The 26,436-nt window shown below is 39.5% G+C and overlaps 1 protein-coding gene across 2 annotated transcripts in view; it reads right to left on the minus strand.

Annotated features, from left to right (window-relative positions):
• Positions 1 to 26,436, minus strand: part of pdgfd (platelet derived growth factor d) — a 43,471-nt gene that overhangs the window by 13,433 nt on the left and 3,602 nt on the right. The window contains exons 2-3 of one of the 2 annotated variants that reach the window (XM_063906271.1): positions 7,005 to 7,194; positions 5,189 to 5,366 (exon numbers count right to left, since the gene is read on the minus strand). In XM_063906271.1, coding sequence (XP_063762341.1) covers positions 5,189 to 5,366; positions 7,005 to 7,194 — 368 coding nt within the window. Of the gene's footprint in view, positions 1 to 5,188; positions 5,367 to 7,004; positions 7,216 to 26,436 lie in introns of both variants that reach the window. The other variant, XM_063906270.1, reaches the window with a different exon arrangement.

Consider the following 26,436-nt stretch of genomic DNA (forward strand, 5'->3'; position numbering starts at 1 on the left):
GGAACAGTAAATCTCTCTCAAACGCACTTCAAAGACACCATGCCCTCTGTGTGTGTGTGTGTGTGTGTGTGTGTGTGTGTGTGTGTGTGTGTGTGTGTGTGTGTGTGTGTGTGTGTGTGTGTGTGTGTGTGTGTGTGTGTGTGTGTGTGTGTGTGTGTGTGTGTGTGTGTGTGTGTGTGTGTGTGTGTGTGTGTGTGTGTGTGTGTGTCCGCTAATGTAATAGAATTGGCAACAAAGCTTGTCTCTGTGCAAACATTTTTGTTTAACAGATTCTCGCATGTCGCTTTTGGATACATGTACTTGTACATCTGAGCCAGCTGTGATTGAGTTCAAAAGGTTTCCTGTAAGTGTGTGTGCAAGTAAATGTATGTTTACAGATTCCATGTCTCATTTCCTTTTAAGGTTAAATGCTTCATCAAGCACATCTGGGACACTTGTGGTTGGAAAAAGGTTTATGAGACAGAACATGAAGAGGGAGGGCTGTTAGCCTCTGATCAGTCTGAAGTCACCTGCCAGCTGCAGTACAAAACTTTTTCCCTCTCAAGATTTTTATTTCTAGTTATAGTTGAATGGAAAGGACAAAAACAGGCTAGGGAAACCAAATTACCTTCAGATTCACTGATTAAAGTTTTAATAAACAAAGCCGTGTATAAATGTAGCATTTTGATATTTTGCTTTATTTTTATTTGGCATATTTAGGAATCGGCTGTGGATATAAATAAAAGTCTTTCATGTATAAAAGTAGTCATACAGGATTTTTTTACTGAAGTTGCAAAGGAAGCTCATTCTGCATGTGAATTATTTTTGAATAAACTTTGAAAAAAATGTGATGTATAATATTGCTTAGGAGGCTGAAAAATAATATTGCTGGCATTGTTGCCTTTTTCACTGGTGGTGAGGGAATAGATTTTTATATACAGTTGCAGTCTAGTGGAGGGGACACTAGGGAGCTGCCCTTTTCAACCCCCATTTTGTACAGTTGGACACTTGAGCATCTGAGGATTAGGTGTGGGGTAGATGGGGAGGAAGGAAAGAGCATATCCCTGTTGACTGTTACTCCGCATGACCGGTTATCTGACTTAATGCCAAAGGACATTGAAGTTAGTAGATTCTAAGCTAATTTCCAAGCTGAAGCCTGGAAAATACTCCTTTTTATGTGACATACCATGCGTGGAGAAAACCCTGCAGTTGAGTTGTGTCAACAACCTCAAAAAATTCCTAGAAATTATAACTTATTCAGCAAATTATAGCACAACATGATACTTGAACATTTGTGATGGCTGCTGTTATCAATTAGAAATTATTATGTGACACGTTGGGGTTTTGCCAAATAATGAGGGATCTCCAGTCGGTTTGAGAATCACACATGTTGAATGTTGGAACTAGCTTGGATCATACCTCCTGATCAATAGTCATTTCCCGCTACACCAGGCTTAGCAGCACTTTTCGGGAATACCCATCAAAAATACATTACTGTTACTTGTATGATCCAACACAGAAAAAAGTCAATATGAAAGACAAACAAACACAATAAAAAATCTATACAATTGTGAAGTCTTACAAAGATGAACTGAGAGCAACTTCTGTTCACAATAAATACAAGGATTTTGTGCAGTTGTGATTTTTCTTTGAGCCATTCTAACCAAACGGTTCCTAAAATCTTTATCTTATGCAATCAAAAGCACTCATTACTCTATTTGAACCTGCACTGCAGGCAAATCACACCGGCTTAAAGCTAGGTTTGGGACGGATCAAAGAATAATGAATTGGGGAGGAAACAGTGACCAGAATATTGAGTAAGGGCTCTATTTGACTGCAGTGCTTTTATTTATTTGGTGGAGGGAGCAGTGTGTTTTTTATATCCGACATAAAAGATCACCAAGGTCCTAATGTGATGAAACCTATACACAACCCTTTTTATTTTAAAGACCCAAGGATATCTAGCCCTGTTCTGAAATGTGTTTTCAATTTCATTTCAAGTGTCCTAATTATGAATTAAATTTGTAATACTATACTTTAGACTTGGACACAATGTAATCTATGTGTCTCTATAATCCAGATGACAAATCTGATTGCTTGTTTGTCTTGGTTTTCACAGGCTACATGAAAATCTACGTAAGCCTCTCTCAGTGCAGCGTGCATGCTCCTGAGGCTGTTTGGCATCGGCTAAAAATGAGGAAATGGAAATTGAAGAGTAAAGGGGCACTTCAGTAGTTAAGTTACAACAATAACAGTTCAGCAACAACTGTGCAGAACACACACATCGATAAATCACGATAATGGACGACAAGCCAAACAAGTGTTCATTTTCATGGCTTTTACTGACACCACTTCCACAACCAAACAGATCAGTGCTCTGTCATCCACAGATCATCAAGGGGTTGAACTGATGACGCTTTAAATACATTACTTCAACAACTTCTTATTTATTCTGTATCTCTTATGGGTTGAAATGTGCTAACATTTAAAAAAGAAGAAAGAGAGAAAACACATTCACTGCAGTGACACAATGCTCCTCTCATTAAAGAGCAGCCACAAAAAGTCATTAACAGCAGCAAAAAAACATCACTTTTACTGCATTTCTCCTCCTCCGCTTGGCCTCAAATAACACATTTTTCTTATTATGACACACCCATGATAAGAGTTCACAGTGCGGCTGCTCTTGTATAAGTCAAACAAGTCCCTAACACATTTTAACATGGCAAAGGTTTACTTTAATTTCCCTGTATGTTTTCATGTGACTCCACTCTGCTCTTGTTTTTATCTCACTGTGACACTTCTTTGCTTCCCCTCCTGTATTCTTCTTTATCTAGTCAACCACAGTCCATTCCATAGCTCACTACCTCACACATGCCTCTCTCTTTCTCTCTGTCGTTCTCAGTTCAGGTTGTTTCAGTGATTAGCTGACACACTGATACTATCTCAGACACCTGTTCTCTCCTTCAAATGCTGCTTCTGCTCATTCTCTCTCTGCCTCGCTCTTCATCCTTTCTTCTGGCTACCTCTTCTCCTCCTCCCTCTTATCTGTTCGACAGGTCTGGAGAGAACAAATTAGACCTGCTAAATTAAGCCACACACACAGCTCCAGTCTAGCTAAAGGGAATCTGTGAGTGTGTGTGAAAGATGGAAAGCGATAAACACATACTCAAAAACAGGAGCTCTTTGAAAAATGGGTAAAACGGATCCAATAAGATAAACCTCAGGAGTTGGATTCTACACAGAGTTGCGTTTATTTGACCAGAGGAGGAATAACAAAGGGTGAGGAGGGGAGGGAGGGAAGACGAGAAGGCTTCAGAGAGAACATCTGAGAGGGAGAGATAAGGGAGTTATAGTTTGGGGAACTTTTACTTTGTTGTCATCATGTTGGGTTGAGCATTGGGAAGTTGCTTGCTTGTGGTTTTAGTTGGGGTTGTTTTGGGGCTCATTTGTCACACACACACACACACACACACACACACACACACACACACACACACACACACACACACACACACACACACACACACACACACACACACACACACACACACACACACATGCGCATGTTTGTGGCTGTACTGGCCTTACACTGTGTTCCATGTTGCTATAGTAATCCAGGATACATGGATTTGTAGTGTTGTGGTGCTTTGCAGTTCATCTGCATTTCTGTTTTTGTCTTGATTATATTTGTATTTAATAGGGATGCGATCTGAATCTTGGTGTCCGGACATCGTTAAGAATACACTATAGGGACTTTTAGATGGCTGAATACACATATAGGGCGGAAAAACATAATTATTGATCTACTTAGCTTCAGCTCAACCAGCAGTAGCTTAAACGTTAGTGCATCCATAACATTAACCCAATGTATAGCACTTTAACAGTTGTCATTCAATACTTCTGTATCTTTAGCTCAAACAAGGAAGACTTTCCATTGGGTATTTTTACGCTGTTATGAATTACTAAGAATAAGGCATAACTGTTGCAGTTAAGCGTGATACAAGTAACTTATTCCTCTGTGATATTGATCCAAAAAGAAATCTACTAAGGCTTAGTCAGTAATTTTACTTCATTATGATGAACATGGGCACTTTAGTGGATTCAATCCCTCATCCCTTACTGCCCTGCTGCCATAAATACTAGTTAACTGGACATCTGTATTGATCTGCAGTTGAAAAATATCCTCCAAAATTGAATCCTTTACTCCAGTTTGAATGGCATATGTTAAAAAAAACAAAGAAGAATGGATATGAATTTTTACCTCTTCTACAGAAACCACTACATTTGTCTGACAGGGTAGGGAAGGTACAAAGTGTTGACTAACACATGTTGGTTTACTGGGTCTGTTCAAGACAAAACAACATAGAAGAATGACAGCTTATCATTCAAGTAAAATATATTTGAACTTAGTGTTTTGTGTGAGGGAAACTGTTTTTGCTGGGGAAGTGTAGAGGTTTAAGTACAAAGTGTGATGAGAGCCAGGGTAACTGTTATTGCTGGAGCTATAATGTAAGAAGCGATCGTATGAAAGTGAAGGATGCAATGTTTTCTTTTTTTCCATTTTCTTTCTCGGATAATAAGCGATGCCACCGGTTCAACCTTGTCCGCAATTCTGTGTCTCTCCCTCTCTCTCTCCTCTGCACTAAAAGGGAAAACCGGAGAACGTTACAACAGCTGCTCTTTCTCTCCCCATTTCTTTTTTATTATAGAGTGGCAGAACATCTTCAAATCAGAGTCCCTCTCTTTCTTCTTTTCTCTCCCTGACAGAATGACAAAGTTAATCTCCTTATCCGTTTGTTTGACAGCCTTTATGCGAATACTTTCTCATCATCACCCTCCCTCCTTCCCTGTTTCCCCTATCACTGCATCTCTCCTCTACTGTCGAGTGGACGTGTGAGAAAAGAACAGTTGGCTAATGCGTTTTGGCATTACACTGACAGTGTAACTAGATCCTCCCTGTCCCCCCTTTTCCTCTCCCATCAACATATCTCTTCCTATGATCTCATCTCTCATTTTTATGTGGAGGTAAAAGAGAAGGAAGTATTTTACCTTGAGCATTGCAGTGGTACTTGGGCTGAACCCGATGTGAAAAAAAAAAAAAAAAAAACCTTTAAGCTGTGTCCCATATAACAAATCAGGATTCATCACCAGCTGTGTGTGAGTTTCTCTGTGTGTGTTTGTGTGTTTGCCTAAGTTAAAGTGTTCTCACCAGCAGGGAGTAGAAGATTTTGAATCCCGGCTTTGCAACAAAGTAGTCGTCCGACTTGAAGGTGACTCTGAGCATGTTGGTTTTGGAGTTGAGACTAGAAGGTGCCTTCTGCCCACACCAGCGACCCCAAATTATAGTGCTGGTCTCTGATTGGTCCTCCACTTCAACAAAGTCATACCTGGAGCGAGAGATGGAGAGGAAGATGAAGGTGTAGCAGGGAAGAGCATAAGATGGATGATGGAAATGTCACATCGCAACAAAAAGAAAAGGTTAAACATGAATGTGTCTTCACCAACCAAGGAATTAACATTGAGGAAAATTAGTAGGCTTAAAAACAGTTGCTTATATTTGTACTTTTTATCCTTTTTGATAAAAAATACTGTTATTATTGACATTTAGGAATTCAGTGGACAAACAAAAGAAAATCTAAAAGTCACAGTTTTAGTGACATCTTTGAGCAACTGTACTGTACAGTCCATAGTGTTGTACAGTACAGTTAAGCTGTGCTATTTTTGTGGTTTACGTCTGAATTAAGGCATTCATTTGAAGTTGTGTTAATTAGTTTGCTTTTGAGGCGTTGGTAGGAGGTTTTTTTTTCCTTTTGATGGAGCAATTCTATCTGTTTCTGGCAGTTTCCAATTTGAACGCTGAATTAAGCTAACCTGCTGATTTTTGAAGCTCCATGTTTACCATTGAGAGTGTTGTTCTTATCTATCTTTCGGCTTGAAAGTTTATGAACATGTTTTCCAAAATATTTATTGATATTACTTTGGTGAGAAGCTTAAATCATATAAAATGACTGCCTGCACTACGGAAATGAAACACTTAGTTTTAAACTGGTTTCTCCCCAAAGTGCATTCAGGTCATTCTGACACTGCTAAGCACAATTTATGTTGATTGTATTGTCTTAAAATTATTCAAATATGGTAATAAAATATGTGAGAATATTGTATAATGTCAATTCACTAGGACACCCTGCCAAACTTCAGGACAACAATCCTTTTTGTAGGAAAGGTTGTGAGAAAAAACTTTCCAGCAATCAATGCCACAGTCAATTAGTGAGAGCATCTATCAAACACAAACACACACACACACACACACACACACACACACACACACACACACACACACACACACACACACACACACACACACACACACACACACACACACACACACACACAAACACACAAACAAGATTTCAAAAACCGGGTAAAGCTACTCCCACCCCTGCCAAATTCTCCCCCATGCTGCTCCCTATTGTCTTTTCAGCAAAGTGCTTACAAAGACGGCTGAGTTGAATATGGGGATTAGAAAGTCTATTTCCTGCTCTCAAACCTCAAGGACAAACTTCTTCCTGCCAAGAAAGCAAACTTCAACTATCCATCTCTCTCATAGTGATCCCACCCCAAACACATTCATTATATGCTTTTCCTTCGCATCCTTAGTTGGTGCACTAATGTGAATACATCATCAATTAATTGTTACATATTTTATTGTTGTTGTTGTTGTTGTTGTTGTTGTTGTATGGCCTTCAACTCAAGATTTCTGCTCCATAAACTTTTCCTCTTATCTTCCTTATAGTCCACTCCATTATATCTTTGCTCGCACTCTGGATCATTAGTTACTTTCATCTGACTTTCCTCCTTTACAGCAGCTTGTAATTCATCAATACTTGCTCTTCTTTGTGCTTAGTACCTCAACTCTTCTTTCTACTACTCAGGAATTGTCCTTGTCTCATTTTGTGTGTTTTTTCTACTAAGCTCTTATCCTCTCTGCTGACTTGCATCATCCCTCCATCCATCCTGTGTCTTACCTGCACACTCCATTCTCAGCCTCCTCCAGTCCGAAGTGTCCGTCGAACTCCAGGTGTATGCGACTACCAGGTGGGGACAGCAGTTTCCATGACAACAGCAGATTGCGGGGGTAAGCGTTGGGGTAGCGCGGGCTGTAGATGGCTCCTCTCGTTGGCGTTACTGTGATGTTTTCCTCTTTGCAGTAAAAGTCTGTGGTGAGGCGATTGCTGTCTGTTAGCGGTTACAACTTATCAGTTAGTTAATCCAGTTCTAAGTAAAAGCAATTAAAGCACACATTAGAATGCTACATGCAAATACAACTATATACTTATCGATAGGGAGACAAAAGCAGAAAAACAGACACATTTTTAGCTCCATACAACAGACATTTCAGTCTAATGATAACATGTCCTCAGGAAAGGTGCTTTAATTCAGCACTTCTAAAGCTTTCAGCTTGATGTATGAAGGCAAAATAGTTGTGCAAACATGCTTTTTTACATTCCTTTCCTTGAACTAAATACGAGTTTGATACAGCGCTTATATATGCCCCCCTGGCTCTGTCAGAAGGTTAACATATCCTCATAAAACATCACTTTGTTATAGCTTTTTTTTTTTGAGATGTACTGATAACACAAACAAGATATCATGTGTTCATTCAAAACCTTATAAATGCTGCTTGGCAGGTTATTCAATCTTTAGAGAGAGTAAAGAGAACAACTACTCCTTAACAATATCAATTATATCACGGTCTGTAAAAATAGTTTTATTTCATAGCTGAAAAAAGAATAGGACCTCTATCATGATTCTATGAAAGTGAGTTATATTGGAAATGATCATTGCTTTTGTGACTCTAAACCTTGTGTTTTTAAGAGTGTTTAATCATATTTTTGTGTAACTGTGTTTAATTTGAAGTGTAAGTCTGAAGACTTTTGATACCTCTTGCATACAAGCGGAAAATGTGTCCTGACTGGGGTACTAGAGAAAAGGTCACGGTATCAACGAGTATGTTCAGATTCATTCTGTGATGATCATGAATATCGACAGCATATATGAGGTGAAATCTGGTCATGGATCAACATACTGTTCAAATAGAAACTAAGTATTAAAACCATGAGGAGTAATTCTCTGGTGCCCAAGAATCATGTCAAGTTTTAAACTACTAAGATAAACAAACGGAGAGTATAAGTGTCTGTTGCAGTAGAATACAAAGTCTTCAACAAAGGGAATATGCTGTAGTGTGTACGGTACATCAAACATGGTGTGCTTTGTTTAAGAATGCTTAGAAGTGTGTGTAAATAACAGTGTCTGCCTAAACGGTCAACTTTATTGCTCTGCTGTGTTAGCTGTTTCTTTGCACAAACCACACACACAACATTTACCGGTACTTTACCTACCTAACATCTACTTTTTAGATTCACTGATGAGATGGCTACTATAAACTATACACATTATGAACGTTTTAAGTTAAATATGTTCTCATCAGTCAAGCTGAACATCATAATCAACCAGATCAATTTTGTATTTAATAACCAGTATATTAATTTCCTTATCATTAATATTCTGCCTACTTTCTATAAATTAGAATTACACAACACATTTTTATAGTTTAAGGTCAGACTGTGTGCCGCAGTAGGCTGACAGGGCTGTATTTTCTGTGAAGTGTGTGGTTTTTACAAAAAAAGCTGAATGCATAATCAAGCCACTTCAGCCTGCACCCCTGGGAGATGATGATGAAGCTTTGGCCCTTTCCTCCACCTCTCCCTTTCTCCCTCTTTGCTTCAGTCAGTAATTCTGTCTCATCAGTCATTCCAGCAATTAACACTGTCCCTATGTGTATGTGGGGTGGGGTGGGTCTGTGTAAGAGCGTGTTTGTATTTTCACCTATGAGCATTTATGCTTGTGTGAGTATGTCAAAATGCATGCATGGGTGGGCTTTATTTGTAAAGGAATCCTTCCACTCTGATGATCAGAAGCCTGCGTGTGAAGGTCCATTCAGACATAAAAGTGCTTATGTGTCAGGAACTTTCACCCACTAAGGTCACTGCTGAACAGTGCTGTGTGTTTGTGTTACAGCTTGAGCGTCACTCAGTTGTTGCATATTTGTGGATATCTTCTGTATGTAACCATCATAAATGATTTGTATGTGGTGGATCATTTACCTGAAGTCAACATGTATGAGTCTTTTTCCCACTGACATTCAAATGTATGCCTGTGAATATAAAGAAATATGCAGAGCACTTCTTTTAAAAGTGTTAGAAATGCACCTTAATTTTAGATATTGGGTAACATGTAACTGTATAACGCCATGTTGTCTTCTACACGCGTCTGAGGTGAGTGCATTTTCCTACATTCAGAATGTTGCCACACACAACTATTGAAAAATAAACGCCCACAGGCAGCCACTGCAATTTCATCTCTCAACTTTACATTGTGCAATTGTGACTTACATGTATAGCACAGCTACAGCAACTGTCCAAACCTTCGTAGCTAGCTTTTGTGTGTTAATGCTCATTGCCTAACACATACATAGGTTGCACTATGTCTTGGACTCAACAACTACAAGCAGTGGATATTAGCACGTATGTTCCCTGCAAAATATCAGAAATCTCTGCCTAGTTTTCCTCAGAAATGCAAAGATGTTTTAATGTCAAACAAACAGAAGTGGCTAGCTCAACCCATGCATATCAAAGGAAATATGCCTTTAACCTTCTCCAGGACAATAGAGAACATTAGCAGGGCCAGTAAGCCAGTGTGAGATGATTGAGATAACTTCAAATTGTAAGAAGACACTCATCTCTGCCCCTCTAAAATGTCACAGCCATTAATTAGTTGTTTAAACTATGTTGCCCTTCTCTACAATGTTGTCTCTTAACTGTCTGTATGATATTATTTGTACTGAGTAAAAGGTCATAAACTAATATTGCTTGTAAAATTGCAGGATATTTAGAATTGTGCTGCTTTTGTACTGATTTGGGACAGACAAAAGAGAATATATAATTGCTGTCACTTGCTTTTTAACTCATCTGTTTGCAGAGTTTTCTATCTCTAGCCTATATAATGACAACTGTACCTGCAGCAAAGGAACAATAGACACATTTCTGTTTGCATTTGACTTTGAACATTTGTTGAATGTACTGTGTTTACCAGTGGAAAGAGAAGCTGGAATAAGAAAGTATTACAGTGAATTTGTGAAAGCCAGCAGAGACTCCAACCATCCTGGCTCATCAAATTTAATTTGGTTTGATTGCTTTATATTGGCCTAGCTCTGGCCTATTTAATAGTTTTGTCATGCACATAAACATTGAAATCTTTCCTGCTGAATAACAGACACATCCAACTTATCTTTTATTTATTTGTCATAGGGAGGTTTTGTGGCATAATGATTAATGGTTCCATCTTCCCGAAATGCTTTGGTTGCTGAGTGGATAAAAACAGCAGGTGGGCTTAACATTTTTTACTAATGTTCTCGGTAATACAATAACATAACTAAAAATGTAACGTGTTCAAACACAGGTTTATGTGCATTGACATATTTTCGCGAATGATAGAATCAATGAGGAGAGAAGATGTCTCCATTACAAATTGATTCCAGTGCTTTCATCACACCAACAAGTGCAATGATACTATTTTGGGTAAAAATCTGCTATGGAATCAGGCTTTGAGCAGAATCCAAAATCCAACACATACTTTGGAGGCACAGCGGGACATGCTGTGCAGTTTGGAAGTGACACATTGTGTTTTATTTGTTTACTGCCCTATATTTGACGAACTGAAACAGAGACTAAACTGACTTACAGTTTTAGTGTTTAAAGGTTTTCGGTTTTTGGTTAAAAGGGGCTTTCTTTACATTTCTATAGTTTTAAGCACAATACAGCAGATTGTCTTATGCATATAGAAAAGTCAAACATAATAAGAAATACAGTGGGATGAACCTAACATCGTATGTCACCTCAATGTGGGTTTCACATCTGAAGGTCAGAAGGAGGGCAGCAGTACAGGCCGACCGTGCATCACCAGGGAAGCTATTTTCAGTGGATTATTGACCTCAGACAATAACTGACTGAATAAAGTCTTATTTACATTTAGTGTCTGTATGTTTAAATGTCCCTTAAGTGAGGAAGTGGAGAAAAGGCTAAGAATGCTATACTTGTTTATGACATGTGAACACCATCATGTCGGCACAGTCAGCACTTTAAACCATGCCAGGCTTTATTCGGATCCAAATGTTCTTGAGTCCAGGAACCAAAACAAAATAAAGAAAATGTTGCTGTCCAAACTTTATCAATGCAGGAAGAATACCATATTTCAATTCATGAGATGGTGTTATGGGAAGACATGTCCTTCCAGTAAATCATTTCCAAATATGGTACCTAATCTAATTAAATATGTCTCTGTCTTTTATGCCCATTATCTTTTTCTCTATTTTTCACCTCAATTTAAAACCCCTTCATGTTGTCAGTTAAACACAATATGTTATTAAATGAGATTGCTATTGTTTCTCCAAATAGTAATTACCCCTGCTGCTCTGATGTGTGAGGTCCCAGCATCTGGTGCTTTCTGTGGGAAATTGATAAAGACAAGTCTTACAAAATCTATCTCAAGTTAAAACGTATTTTATCCTCCCTGTTTTATCCGTCTTTTCCCTGATCGATTAATGGATCTCTTTTTAAATCCTTTCTAACATGACATCTTAGCACATAACGATAAGCAGTGCTTTCAATCTAAGCCACAAAACCTGTTTTAAACCAGTTGAACAACACCGATCTCTTCTGAACATAAAGTTAAAGTTCTGCAGTCTCTTAGGAAATGTTGTTAGATGTGATGATAATAATATCACTGACAGTCTGACTCATATGCCTAGATTTTTAACACACACATGCAATGTCTCACACTGGCAATTAAGCCTTCAGACTCCTGATCTGACACTTAAGTAACCGTGACAATGATGCTGCGTGACTGGCTGACGTGTGTCTCTTGTGTGTTTAAGGTTGCAAGAAAAAGTGATGTGTATTTGTATAGACGCACGACTGCCAGGATGTATGTGGGTACATTCTCACAAATTAAACTTGTCTCTCCCACCTCCAGTACGAGGGTGTGATGTTCTTCATGGCTCTGAGATCTATTTCTGATCCAAGTGCCAATCACACTCCAATCACCCAGCAACCAGTGAACAGAAACTAAAGAACTCAGAAGAAAATAACTGATCATGTAGACGAGATATTATCCCTAATATTTCTCTCCTAATTAAAAGTGTGCAAACACTCCTAATATTAAACTTCACTCTTTTTAATCCAAGTCTCCCTTCTGTGCAGAAACAAACTATTGCTCTTGAGTGACAGTTTGTTTATGAAACATTCACACTCCCACAGGACATTACCTATAACAAGGCAACCCCATTTCCTACATCTGCCATGCCGTCTAACATATCCTGTTTGACTTTCATCTTCTCAAAATGAATTCTCATAAGCCCAGACACTACCTACTCTAACAGGACTGACATAATACATTCACTCTCAGCTGTGAAGAACTCCCTAGAGACCTGGGATGTTGCTTTACCCGATTTTGGTGGCATTCCCAGATTCTGTTTGTAAAGAAGGTGTTTTAAACCATCATGGATTGGGATTTCGTGTTTTTCTATATCATAAAATGATGATAAGAAGTAACTACATCAGTTTAAATAAATCCAAGCAATCTTACCTTGTCACAGTTTGACATTTTAGGAAATAGGATGATCTGCTTTCTGGCAAAGAGTTAGATAAAGGATTGGAAACACTCTCATATATGTCCGATTGATCTAACAGTGCTACCGGGCAAAGTTTGGTCTCATTACTTGGGCCTGTTTGGCTGCAGCATCATTTGTGTTTACTCAGGGCTTATCGAAGTGCAGATGATAACAACTGAAATAAACACAAATTTTGCTCGGGGCAAGTTGTAAAAGTCCCACACATGTCCTAGGTACAGGATTAGCTTTCCATATACCTTGGCATTCACTTTTGTAATTGCGACTCGCATAATACTGCTTTGCATCTGGTGTGAAAGCACCATAAGGCTACTGCTGCTGGTTGGCTTCGTTTAGCACAATGAATGGAAACAGCTATTCTGGCTAAGTCCAAAGATAATGTAATCTACCAATTCATAACACATAAGCACATGACTAATTTACAACTAAGAAAAACAAGAATGGTTGGGAGCAGTAACTACCTGTAGTCTCCTTATTGCCTGCGTGGCAACCAAAGGATTTAAGATAAGACTTTACTTATCCCAGTGGGGAATGTCAGGCGTTTTAAGCGTATTTTCCCAAATGTTAAATGAATGCTTTGATATAAGGGGGGGTGGGGGGATATTTCGATAATAAACTCAAGTATCTGAAGAGTCAGACATGTCAAGGGAAAAACTATTTAATAAAGCCAGCTTTTTTAAATTGTATGCAATGTTTGATTACTTCAACTCAAATCATATCGTGAGACAGTAACTAGCTTTATCAATAGGTCCAATAAATAATGAAGATATAGAATTTAAGTGAGTATGGTAAAAGAACATATCACCTAATCTACAAAAAAGCCCCCCTTAAAAAGGAGACTAGTAGTTGAAACAATTCTCTAATACATTATCATTATTATTAACAACAACAACACTACTACTGTATATTCTTACATGTACTATATAACAGACGCATCCCTAGTTATCTGGAAAATTGTTTATTCATCTGTGTTTGGCAACAGATTGTAAAACAGTGCCCATTAGCAACAAACGGCTGCTGAAGTGAAGTGTGTGTGTGTGTGTGTGTGTGTGTGTGTGTGTGTGTGTGTGTGTGTGTGTGTGTGTGTGTGTGTGTGTGTGTGTGTGTGTGTGTGTGTGTGTGTGTGTGTGTGTGTTGTGCATCACTATGATGCATGCTTATCAAACCTTTGCTGACTCTACAGTTTTACCACTCTCTCATGACAAACCGGCTTTAAATATTCTCCCTTGTTTCTCAGTCACACCCACAAAAGCATAGAGACATGAAAAATACACACACACACACACACACACACACACACACACACACACACACACACACACACACACACACACTAGAGGTGAACACTGCATGCCGAGGGGTGTCAGCTTTGGTCAGCATCAGTCTCGCCCCACGTTTTTCCTCCTCTCTCTTCACTTCCTCTGATCCCTCCATCCTGCACCATCTTGTCTACCTCTGCTTCCCTCTCGTTTTGACCATGACAGAAACAATTGAGCTCAATTTTTTTTGGGTTAACATCAAATTGACCCCTGATTTACATTCTCACATTTTGAAACATTTCACACCTCAGACAAACCGTGACCAAGGTTTGACTTAGTCCCTGAGGCGTTAAATATTAATTCATTGAGAATAATCATAAAACACAGTGCGTCACATTTAGGGCTTGGAATAACAACTATTTTAATTATTATTCATTTGATTAATGTATTATTCATTGGAAAAGCAGAATGGTAATATGTACAGAGCTCTAAAAGATATATTCTTGTCTTTTTAAAATGATCTTTTACTGCAGCAACAAAACAACAGCTGATTGAATGGCTGGACATTGGAGGATGGAAAAAACTAAGATTTATATTATATATCTGACTTATGGCATACAAATGTTTTTAAACATCTCTTTTGTGATGAATCAATCTAACCGGGATTTAACCACTAATCTTCTGATGAAATGTGTGATTTAATTGGAGTAAATAGCCTCTACTGCATCCATCTTCCCCTTCAGATATCTTACTCTTTTCTTTCAGATTACCATTTTGCTGCAGCCCCACCTTTGCTGCATCCAATTATCTTCCATCACTTTATGTTATGCACAGAGAGCATGTTTTTCACAGTCAGTGTAAAAGTGTGGGGAATTGGGATTATGAAGTATAGCTAATGCATAAAGGGGAATGTAGAATATTGAAGGGATAGACAGGCGGGACGTTTCAGTCACTCTCCAGTCTGACTAACTGAAGTGATGATCAGGAAGGAGAATACATGTTTTTAGAACAAGTGTGTGAGGGAGTGTCCAGTGCATTAGGCAGGCCACATAGGCATTCGTCTGAGTGTTACATACGTGTAGAGGCAGCTGGAGCTTATATGAATTATAGAGATCAGCAGGCCTGTATATATAATTATAGACAAGAATACAGCACATACATCATGCGCCTTCAGTTGGACACAAAAGAGCTGCTGCATAGTTTGATGGCAAAAGAGCTGTCGTTAGAAAAGTGTCAAAGGGTAGCATGATTATCAATGTACATCTGAATTATTTTTGGAATCTTTTTCAACTGCAAACACAACAAGGAAAATAAAGATACAAAAACAAACAAACAAAAAACATTCATTCCCTTTTTAAAATTTTGGATGGTTGTTGAAAAAATTGTAGATTAAACCGTTGGTAATGTTTTGACCATCGTGTTTTTACATTTCAAAAAAGCGTTTTCCCTTTTGCTACGACTTCTACAGTGGCTGAGAAATGTTGGTTGTGAAACACAATGTCAATAGGCCTATTGGTAATTGGATAGGTGCAATATCTGGCTGGCTGGGCACTAAACACTTTTTTTGTAACTTTACTTAACTCTAACAGACAGCCAGTTAGAGACAGGGGTTGAGGGTTGTCGATGTCATTATCATAGTCCATCTGTGATTTGAGCTTACCCAATGTTTCTCTTTAAGATTTTCTGTTTTGATTTCAACTACCAATCAACACAACCACCAGTTATTTATAGTTTAAGTTGCCAGGCGACCTAATCATGTAGAATGTTCAAGCTTTTAGTTTATTCCAGAGAAAAGACTCTTTAGATATTTATAACTCCCACTCAGACTGAAATATTCCTCGGAAAAACGTCATGCAAACCATTAAAAAAACACTCAAAAAGATATGAAGCCAAGTGTATTCCTCACTTTCTCTGATTTTGAATGTTTCATAATTTCATTGTAGAAACGTCAACATGTGTGCATGAGAACGTGTGTGTGGGCTCTGTGGGTTTTTGGATGAGCAAACCTCTGTTAAAGGTTTTTGAAGTGTGTGTGTGTGTGTGTGTGTGTGTGTGTGTGTGTGTGTGTGTGTGTGTGTGTGTGTGTGTGTGTGTGTGTGTGTGTGTGTGTGTGTGTGTGTGTGTGTGTGTGTGTGTGTGTGTGTGTGTGTGTGTGTGTGTGTGTGTGTGTGTGTGTGTTGTGTGTGTGTGTGTGTGTGTTCCTTTGAAGCCTACACAAAGGCATGTTCTGTGACACAGACAGAGAGGGTTAGACAAACAGCTACAGACATGACAAAACACTGAGCTTACCTTCCTCTCGACTACACACAACTCAGTGTAAACAGAGAAGACAAAACACACTGACAAAAATACAGAGGAAGGTGAGAATCAAGAGCTCAAGCATACAGTATATGAAGGCGGGTGCAATGGGTGAAAGAAATGGGGGATGGATTGAGTAAAGTAAGGAAGGATAGAGAAGAGAGAAGAAAGGAAAACAGGAATAGAAAGTGAATGTAAAGACTGAGCTGATAAATAAAAAAGGGATTAGTGACACAGAGAAGAAGACCCTGCCACAGGTACTGTGAAAACCAGATTGAAAGTCCTCAAAACCCCAAGCTACTCTACTTCAACACTTCAAACACTGCTTACGCAAACAGAGAGCATGTCGCAATCATAAATAACAAGGTAATAACTGCTTTGTGTGCACGTGTGAGGTTATGTGCTATTTTGTGTCTGTAATGCGAAAATGCAGCATTACATGCTTTTGTTGTCTATTTCAAAGAACAGAAACATCACCAGGAAGCTGTGACTCACAATTCATTTTGCATTTATTTTGGCACAGGAGCTTTTTAGCCTTTACATCATAACCATCGAGTTTCAATGGTCCTGTCGGGCCTTTGATTAGCATTAGTGTCCACTTAGCTTTCACGAGTGCCTCTCAGGCATCTATGACTCCACACTTGTTGATGGGGACCAAACACCCTAATTGGTATAAAGAAGAGGGATGAACAGCTGTCTGCCAATTAGGGAGAAAATCTGTGGTGGAAAAATTTGTTAAAATATAATATCCACTAGCCATTCCTTCACCTTTATACCACATTGATATATAGTATAACTTTGAAAACGTACCCCAGGATATTAAATGTCATGTAGAATAGATGAAAGTTTTATTAATAATAATAATAATCCTCTGTTTAGGAAACATAAAGCATACAAATATTATTTTTTCTCCACCACAACAATTACATGCCTCTTTCTTCCTGCAAACACACTAACAATTTTCATGCTTTTTTAAACAGCAATTAAAAGCCATACCAGGGATTTGAACATGTTAGCCACGCATTAATTTATCTTCCATTACTGCAATTTTGTTCAAAGCATAACAGTTCTTCTATATTCTATGACTTGGATCGTTTTTAATCAATGTTTCTTGACTGTGACAAATTAATTTCTCATGTGCTGCATTTTGGGACGATAGTGGGTATCAAAACATTTACATTGAACAATCAATAACATTTAGTGTGCCTACTAACTTCACACTTCAATCGCAAATCAAAGTTGTTTGTGAATGGAAATGGGACATGGCTTTAGGCTTGTTTCTACAAGCTAATCTCTCTATCGCACTGAGCTAACATCTCTACATTCCCCCTTTCTGGTGCCAGTCCACTTAGCATGCTTTGGTCCTCGGCTGTGATGTGCTCCTGTTTAACACCTTGGCTAAGCTTGCTGAATAATGCAGAGGGGACCAACACTTGCTGAGTCAGCACTGAGGACAGGTCAGTGAAGACTTTGTGGTTGAACGGCTTCAGCAGCCTTAACACAAATATAGAGGTGGCACACACACAAGCAGATACATGGCTGCTTATATGACAATGCATACATATTCATGGTGTCACTTAAACTGAAAAGCAGAAGCACATCCACATAAAAAAAAGAGAAAGAGGTAGACAATAGGAAAGGGAGAGAGGGCCTGGGGCACATAAAAGGTAATGAGTAATATATCTGTGAAGAGAATTTAGCTCTTAAGGCTAGAGATGGGGATGAAATGCATTATCAATGCAGATTACTGCATGCTTCATACTCTCCACATTTTCCATTTTAACGATTCATTAAGGACCATAATTAGGTACAACAGTACAAAAGAACATATCAATTATAATCTGTCAGATTTTCAAGTAAATAACATCATGTTATATGTTTTTTATCCAACTCTTTCTGGTTACAAATGCTGATGTATGCATAATAAAATACATTCCCAAGAATAATATACAAAAAAGAAGCACATATACACATTTTCTCTCAGTCAGAGAGATATAAAGGCACACTATAGAGCAATATAGAGAAAAACAAACTTCTCACTATTAATACTTTTATTTATATTGTAGTATTTCCTATAAATGTATCACAAAGTTGCACAGTAAACACATATCACATATCAATCAATCTAAAAATACTTTGTTTAATGCTACAATATCGTCTACGCAAAAAAATCCCAAATTGGGATGAATAAAGTACTTATCTATCTTATCTATCTATCTACAATATCTAAGACAATATCTAGTCTCATATCACAACATCAATTTAATATTGATATATTGCCCAGTCCTAATATACACACTCATTAATTTGTAGCTTTCACGGCCTTGCACGTGCCAACAGGCACACATGAGTCATACACAGCGACAGTGTTGCACAAACGGAAGGGTGAAGGAGGCCTCAAAGGACAACGTCTGACAGAAAGCTCACTCTCGCTAAATGAGAAGGGTGGACAACAAATACTAGAACAAATTGACCAGAGAAGATGACTAGAAAAAAAAAGGACAGGGAGGAGGACAGGAAGACTTAGAGGAAAAGGAGAGGTGGGACTAGGAAGTGATGGATAAGACAGGAAACCATAAGTCCAGGAAGAAGAGAGGAGAGAGCAGGTGTGTGTAGGAAGCCGGCTCAAGTTGCAACAACAGATTGTGAGGTGGGTTTGAGGGAGGGGAAGGATAGAGAGAAGCAGAGGATGAGGGATGAGAGGGGCTTGTCCCTGTGTAACCTCCTACACTGTGATGGAGTGTATTTACCCACACTTCATTAGCAATTTCCTCCCTGTGTGTGTGTGTGTGTGTGTGTGTCTGTGTGTGTGGCTGTACAGTATGTTGCGTGTGCATTATCTTCCTTCTTTTCCTATCCTGTGTCTCTACCTTTAAGGAATGTGAATAATCAGATGAACTCTTTCTGAGTTTCTTTTGTTTTTTTTGTTAAAGCAATAGAGGGTACATTTCTGTTTTGAATAACTCTGGTTTTAATGTTGGATTAAGGCCTGGGCCTCGCTGTGTTTATCACGTACCAAGAACTGCCAGGGAATTCTTCGGATAGTTCAAACATCTGTCAATCAAACTGCTAATTATCAACGAATTATCAAGTCTACCATCATAGACTCAATCGCGGCCCATGCATTTTAAAGATTTATTGAGTTGCCTTTTCACGTGGCCTAAAGTGAGACTGCATTTATTGTTATGTTAAGGGCTACTGTGATAATAAGAGTGTGTGTGTATGCTTGCGAGAGAGTATGAAAGTGTGTGAGTGTACACATTTGTGTTTTTGTAAGGCTTGTTAGGGTAGCAGTTGGCTCCTGCTGACAGTTACTGCAGTCTAAACAGCAGGGCTGATGAGGACAATCAATTAGTGCTGCACACACACACACACACACACACACACACACACACATACACACATACACAGATGCACACACAAACACTTTATATATCATAAATATAACGCTACAATATAAAAGGTCACCATAAATGTTACTTTAATGAATTACCAAATACAACTTATAACCCTTTATAATGTTATAGCTTCATGTTTAATCACATAACTTTAGAAAACTGGGTGAAATTGGCTGTTGTGGGGCTGTGTATGCTTCTTCGAGTGTGTTTGTGTGTGTGTGTGTGTGTGTGTGTGTGTGTGTGTGTGTGTGTGTGTGTGTGTGTGTGTGTGTGTGTGTGTGTGTGTGTGTGTGTGTGTGTGTGTGTGTGTGTGTGTGTGTGTGTGTGTGTGTGTGTGTGTGTGTGTGTGTGTGTGCGTGCGTGCGTGCGTGTGTGTGAGAGCGTGCGTGAGCGTGTGTGTGTGTGCACACGCGCGCTTTTGCTCAGCTCCAGCTGGGGTAGCACAAGTTTATCAAATATCAGCCTTGATCCCTCTGAGGGCTGCTCGGACGCTTTTTGCTGGATGTATGTGTGTGTTTGCTCTGAGGGGTGTGTGTGTGATGCTGAGCAGATGCTGATGTTTTGACAGCCATCCTGCTCTCAGGCCGTCTGCCTCACATCAGCTGTGTATGTGTCTAGAACAGTGCATTTGTGCCAGTGTCAGGAAGCGTGTGCGTGCGTGTGTGGTCAGAGCACAGGGTTAAGCAGTGGTCTCACTGTCAGTGTGTATCTGACCTTTCATCTAACACTGGGATCACTTATCCTGCTGCAGGCTCCACAGTTGCACATAGCACCATCCTCCTGACATTTCACTTATCCTTTTTATGTTCTTTCTCTCTTCTTCTTCTTTTTGTGAATGTTAACTTTTCTTTCAGCCACATTTTTTTGCCTCTGATACCTACCCTCTATGCTCCTATCTATGTCCCCTAAACCCATTCCTCCCTGTCTCCTCTATATTTGTATTCTCTAATTCTCGTTCTGCTTTTCCTCACCCTTTCCTGCCCGGATACAAAATTCATAAAGGGAACATGATTAAATGAAAACAGGGGCGAGGGGAAGCTAATGAAGACAAGAAAAGACAGAAGGCGATGGGAGGGAGACAACAGGAGAAATTCTGAGATACAGAAATGGAGAATCAGAGAGGGTAAGGGAAATATGGGGGGAAACGCTGACAGTTGGAGAGGGAAAGATAAAAGTGTTTGGCAGAGGAGGGAAGAATATTTTTCATTTGTCAGAGCACCATTGTCAGAGTAACAAAGACATAGCTCTGAACAGTGCACTAAAGGAATTCTCTCTCTCTCACACACGCACAGGCGCACACGCACACACACATGTAAAACACACAACATAAATACACAGAGTGTTTATCTCTTTCTTTCAGCAGGGGCAAATCTCCTGGGGTGAGAGCCGCTCTGCTCTCATCTTTCTGCAGTGTCACTTCTGACATTTGTCATGTTCTCACCCTCACTTAGCCCCTGTAGGCTGAAACTCACTGGCATCACGCACTTCTTTTCTACACTCTATCTTGTACTTCAAAAGTTTTAGTAGGTACATTTGGAGCACTTGATTCCTTGCTGTCTTTTGATTGCAAAAACACCCTAAATATTCTCCACTAGAAGTGCAGAACTTCTTAAGTGTTGTGGCTTTTGTTTTATTTACTGACCTATTTCCCATTACTTTTCGTTGGCAGACTGGATTGGGAATGAAAGGAGAGGCTTGTGAAAGTTACGAGACAAGGCAAAGTCTAAAGTGACAATGATAGTGTTGGTTCAGTCAGTCAAAACCCAGAATATTAATATATAGATATATAATATATAGATGATTCATATATAAAGAATTGATTTTTGGCTTCACGGGTGGGACCTTGTCAAACCCCTCATAGATACACCCAACAACATGACACATCAGATGGGTTTCGCATTGCCATTTAATAAGCTGTCATTGAACTTTTTGAAATAGGGCAGGTACATTTAAAAAAATACTTGGCAGGTGATTTAATTAACCATCTATCAATCACATTCTTGTCAAAGCCAGTCAGCACAAGCACAAAACCTATTTTTCATTGATAAAAGCAGTAGAGGTTTTTGCTCTTCTCTCAAAAAAAAAAAAACTAGCTTTCTGCTATTGCAACATCTACGCTAACCCCCCAGTTGCCAGTTTTCAGATGCTGATTGGTCTGTACACAAACACATTACTTGGTGACAGATTTTGGGGGGGTTTTATGGAAGGAATGACATCCAACTCTGCACGGCAGACACTGAGGAGTGACAATGGTAATTTCCCTGCCAGGATAACCTAAATATGCAACAGGTGGATGTTAACTTCGAGGTACGGTTATATGAACAGCAGCAATGTGTAGTGAACGCAGAAGTTACAGTAGTTTTGTAATACGAAGGAACTCATTAGAATGATGTTGCAGTAAGTTAGGTGCGAGGTGCTTGTATGATTAACCATCAACTAATGTTCTAGTCAAGTGAGAAAAAAGGGAAAGATCTTTTCTCAAATTGTGAAATATTGGCAAAGCTTCCATCAGTTGGCAAAAACAGACAACCTTTTTAGCTTTTGTAGGCCCAGATTTTGTCTTTTCTTCTGCCATACAGTTAGAAGGTTTGCAAATCCCAAAATGAACACCCTTTCTTTTGATGTAGCGGGTACATCAATCCGTTGCTTTTATACACATAATGTGCCTGCAGCTTGATGAAAGATCAGCTGGCTGGCTTTCTTTTATTATCCAACTGAAATCCAAATAAGTGCCAATAGCTACACTAGAGATCCTTTTAATTTCCCTTACAATCCCCTTGGAAAACCTGTCAATACAACACCTTGCCTGAGGGGATATCAATGTTATTAACACACCAACTGCAGCTGAAGTGGCATTGCTACACACCAGAGTTATTTGTGTATATGAACAGTAATGTTATATTTCACTAGAAGCTATTCTGGCTGCTTGTGGTGGTCCAGCACTTAATGTTACCAGCCACCCAAATGTTTGTGATTTGATTCAGCGGTGACTTTGTTCGGGTCGTTTTATGTTAAAGTGTTTACTGGCTACATTATAAATAACCGTTGAACTGAAAGTATTTCATACTGCCGAGTAGTCTTTTTCAGGTATGTTTAAATCTTCATAAGTACGTTTACAAAAGTGCATTGCTTTGCTCAACAAACCGTTTTTGCGTAACCCTAACCCTTTTAAATTGAAAGACCCAGTCTAATGTTCCATCTTACATCCAATCAAAGTACCTGGCAGCATTACTTCCAAAAGCTGCTAAATTAGCGTGATGAATGTATACCACTAACTGCTCATTGTAGTACTCACGTCAAGCTAGCAACTTGACTCAGGTGCTGCTGGAGGTCTCCACTTAGATTTGCAAACAAAAGTACACTTTCATTCATGCCATAACACACAAACACAAGCGAACACATCTCTTTGTATATCTCTATGTTTCTACCACACTTACACAAATGGATCATACTTTTCCAAAAAAATGTATGTGAAGTTACAATAGTTCTGTGTGTCAAGGAAAGTAGCTTGCTATTCAGAAATCTACATCATCTTAAAACTGCACACACTTTTTTCCCTCCCCTTATTATCCTTCATTCGTATTCATAAGTGTTCCTGTCACTTTTGGGGGGGTGACTCAACGTGTTTTAACAAACCTTCTCACCTTTCTTCTAAACTTTACTCTCTGCTTTTTTTCACTTTGACTGCTTATTCAGCCCACTCCTGTTTCTGCTTTGTGGTGCCATGCACTCTCTATCACTCTTTTCACATATCTCTTCTCATATTATTTTTGCTTCATCTTACCTCTCTCTCTCTCTCTCTCTCTCTCTCTCTCTCTCTCTCTCTCTCTCTCTCTCTCTCTCTCTCTCTCTCTCTCTCTCTCTCTCTCTCTCTCTCTCTCTCTCTCTCTCCTCTCTCTCTCTCTCTCTCTCTCTCTCTCTCTCTCTCTCGTCAGCTGTTTTTTTTATTACATTATTGGCGGACCACACCATCTCTCTCCTCCCTTCCTTCAGTCCTTCCTCCATATTAACCTGCTTGACCCCTCATCTCCCCTTTAATTATAAGTTTCACTTGTTTACTTCTACCTCTGTTCATTAATTCTCCCTCTTACTAGCTTTCTCCTGTGTAGCTTCCTCCAAGACTATCATTAACACTATCCTATCCTATTCCATCCTATCCTATCCATGTTCTTCATTTGGTGTTCTCATCTGTTTTATCCACTGGTCTAATCATCTTTCTTTCCTATTTGCTCCCTGCATCTCTCTCCTATCCTGTCTGTTTTTCCATGCATCTCTTACTTTCTTTCTGTCTCAATTTTCTGCTACTGTTATCTGCATCTGCTGTGCAAGTCAGATGGCAGAGCTACAAAACTGCCCGCTCTCCAATGGCTTAACATTTGTCTTCCTTTCTCATTCTTTCTCATTCTTTCAAGCAAGCTCTATAATTCTCCTCTACCGTGTCCCAACTCGAAACTCTCAAAGAAAGGTAGCAAAATACAACTGCCATTCTGCCCAAGCTCGATCGTCTGTTATATTAAGGGCAGCTAATGACTCTCTCAGGGGATCTAAGCAGCCCTTGCTTCCCCATAATTCAAATGGGGGAGCAAACCCTGAATTTAGCTACTGCTAAATCTCATTTTGTAAGATGTGGTGGTCATGTTGGGGTATTTAGCTTTTAAATGATTCACATGCTAAAGCAGAAAGCTTGTAGGAGCATTATCATTTTATCACAGTCCGCTTGTCAGACCTTTACTTCTTTTTATCGATAACTCCTTATTATAATAATTCTATTAGGAGAGAACAATTGATGATGGCTTTACATTAATTCAAATCTTCAGCATGAAAGATCAAAAGTTTTTTCTGAATAAGATTTTCTGTGTATTTGGATAATCTTAAGGAATTCATTGTTCTTTTGTACAATCACATTTGGGACATTGAGGTGAAGAAGCTTAATAATGTTTCCACTTCTCTGGGTGTGCACACATGTACAGTAGCCTGACCCTCCAAATCTTTGAAGCCAGATCTGTCTGTGGCCTACATCAGTGGTGAAGTAATGCTTGCTGATAGAGCTGTGGCCGTGCCCACTTCTTATCCTGCTTTTTTCTTTATGCTTTAAACTTTGATCAGATACAGAGATCAGATAATCTGCTGATGTTCGGCACTAGACTCTGTCCGCTCTCCCTCTCCAGAAATACCTTATCTTTCCTCCCCTCCACTCCTCTATCAGTGATGCTTTCTTCCATTTCCTCTTTTATACTCTGTCCATTTGGCTTGCCGTTGGTCGTACTATCTCTCTTTCTAAGCTGACAGGGCAGAAAAGTGGAGGGACAGGGCTTTCAACTTAACAGCATATCTCTCTCAAAACACCTTTCCCGATCCTCTTCCTCTGTGCCCTCTAACTCTTCTAAGATCCCTTCTAAACTTTCACTTCTGTCCAGCTGCCTTCTCCTCCTTAAACCTGAGCACAACTGAGCCTCCCCTAGTTCCACTTAATTTCCAAGGCATCATCTCACTTTTTGCTTTCCTGTCCAAGTGGTCACCACCCCATTTTCCTCTGTGCAGGAGAGGAAAACACTGTCTGCCAAATGTTTTGGGGTGGGGTAACTTTGGCTCATGCAATTCCTAGCTTGGTGTGTGTGTGTGTGGTGTGTGGTGTGGGTGTGTGTGTGTGTGTGTGTGTGTGTGTGTGTGTGGGTGTGTGGGTGTGTGTGTGGGTGTGTGTGTGGGTGCGTGCGTGGGTGCGTGCGTGCGATGACATTGTTTATTTGGGGATTCCCTTGGAAGGGAGATCCTGTAATTGTGTCTATGTCGGCCTGGGTGGGCGGGTGGAGAGTACTTCCATGTTGGGTGTCCTGAAAGTGAGTCATTGATTCCAATTAATCATAGGTTGCTGTACGGAGTGACCAGGGTGATGGCCCTCCATACATCCCAAGAGCAAACATATAGTATGTAATTCAAAACACAGAGAGACATACATTATTGTCTACCATTAGTCTGCTGTGTGTGTGTGTGTGTGTGTGTGTGTGTGTGTGTGTGTGTGTGTGTGTGTGTGTGTGTGTGTGTGTGTGTGTGTGTGTGTGTGTGTGTGTGTGTGTGTGTGTGTGTGTGTGTGTGTGTGTGTGTGTGTGTGTGTGTGTGTGTTTTTAGAGGCAAGGCCACCTTGAGTTTTCAGACACAGTCAAGGACCATGACATCACACTGCCTGATAGCACCAACGCCTAGCATTGCTCAGTATGAGAACATACAGTACATGCTTTTGTTAACACATCCAATCATATAGTACTTGTTTGCATTTAGCTATGTGTGTATAACTTACAAACGTGTTCCTTTAGTTTTTTATCACTTTTATATAGTGTGAATGTCAATCATCTGAGTGTATCCAAGATAGATGGTAAAGTGTCTGTTGATTTACAAAGGTTGACTATAAGTATTATCCTTGTGCAGGTAGATGTGTTTTGCCAAATGTGCTGACGTGCATGTCTGTGACACTGTTTGCCGCATTATATTTGTTCGTAGAGCCGACAGGGTGAAAAAGCTTTTGATTAACAACAGCTGAAACAGGTGGGGTGGAGATGGGGAGATAAAGAAAGAAATGAGAAAGGGGGAGATTGAAAGAGGAGGATCTGGAGCGATGGAGTGATACGGAGCGAGGCATAGACTGATAAGACAGCACTGAAAGAGGAAGAAACAGATAAGAGAACAAGTATTGGAGGAAAGAAGAAGAGGAATCAGAAAGAAGCCAGGAGCCTTTATAAAATATATTGTGTTTCTGTAGCTG

The sequence above is a fragment of the Eleginops maclovinus genome, chromosome 18, assembly GCF_036324505.1.
Source record: "Eleginops maclovinus isolate JMC-PN-2008 ecotype Puerto Natales chromosome 18, JC_Emac_rtc_rv5, whole genome shotgun sequence".
In the NCBI taxonomy this organism is placed as follows: domain Eukaryota; kingdom Metazoa; phylum Chordata; class Actinopteri; order Perciformes; family Eleginopidae; genus Eleginops; species Eleginops maclovinus.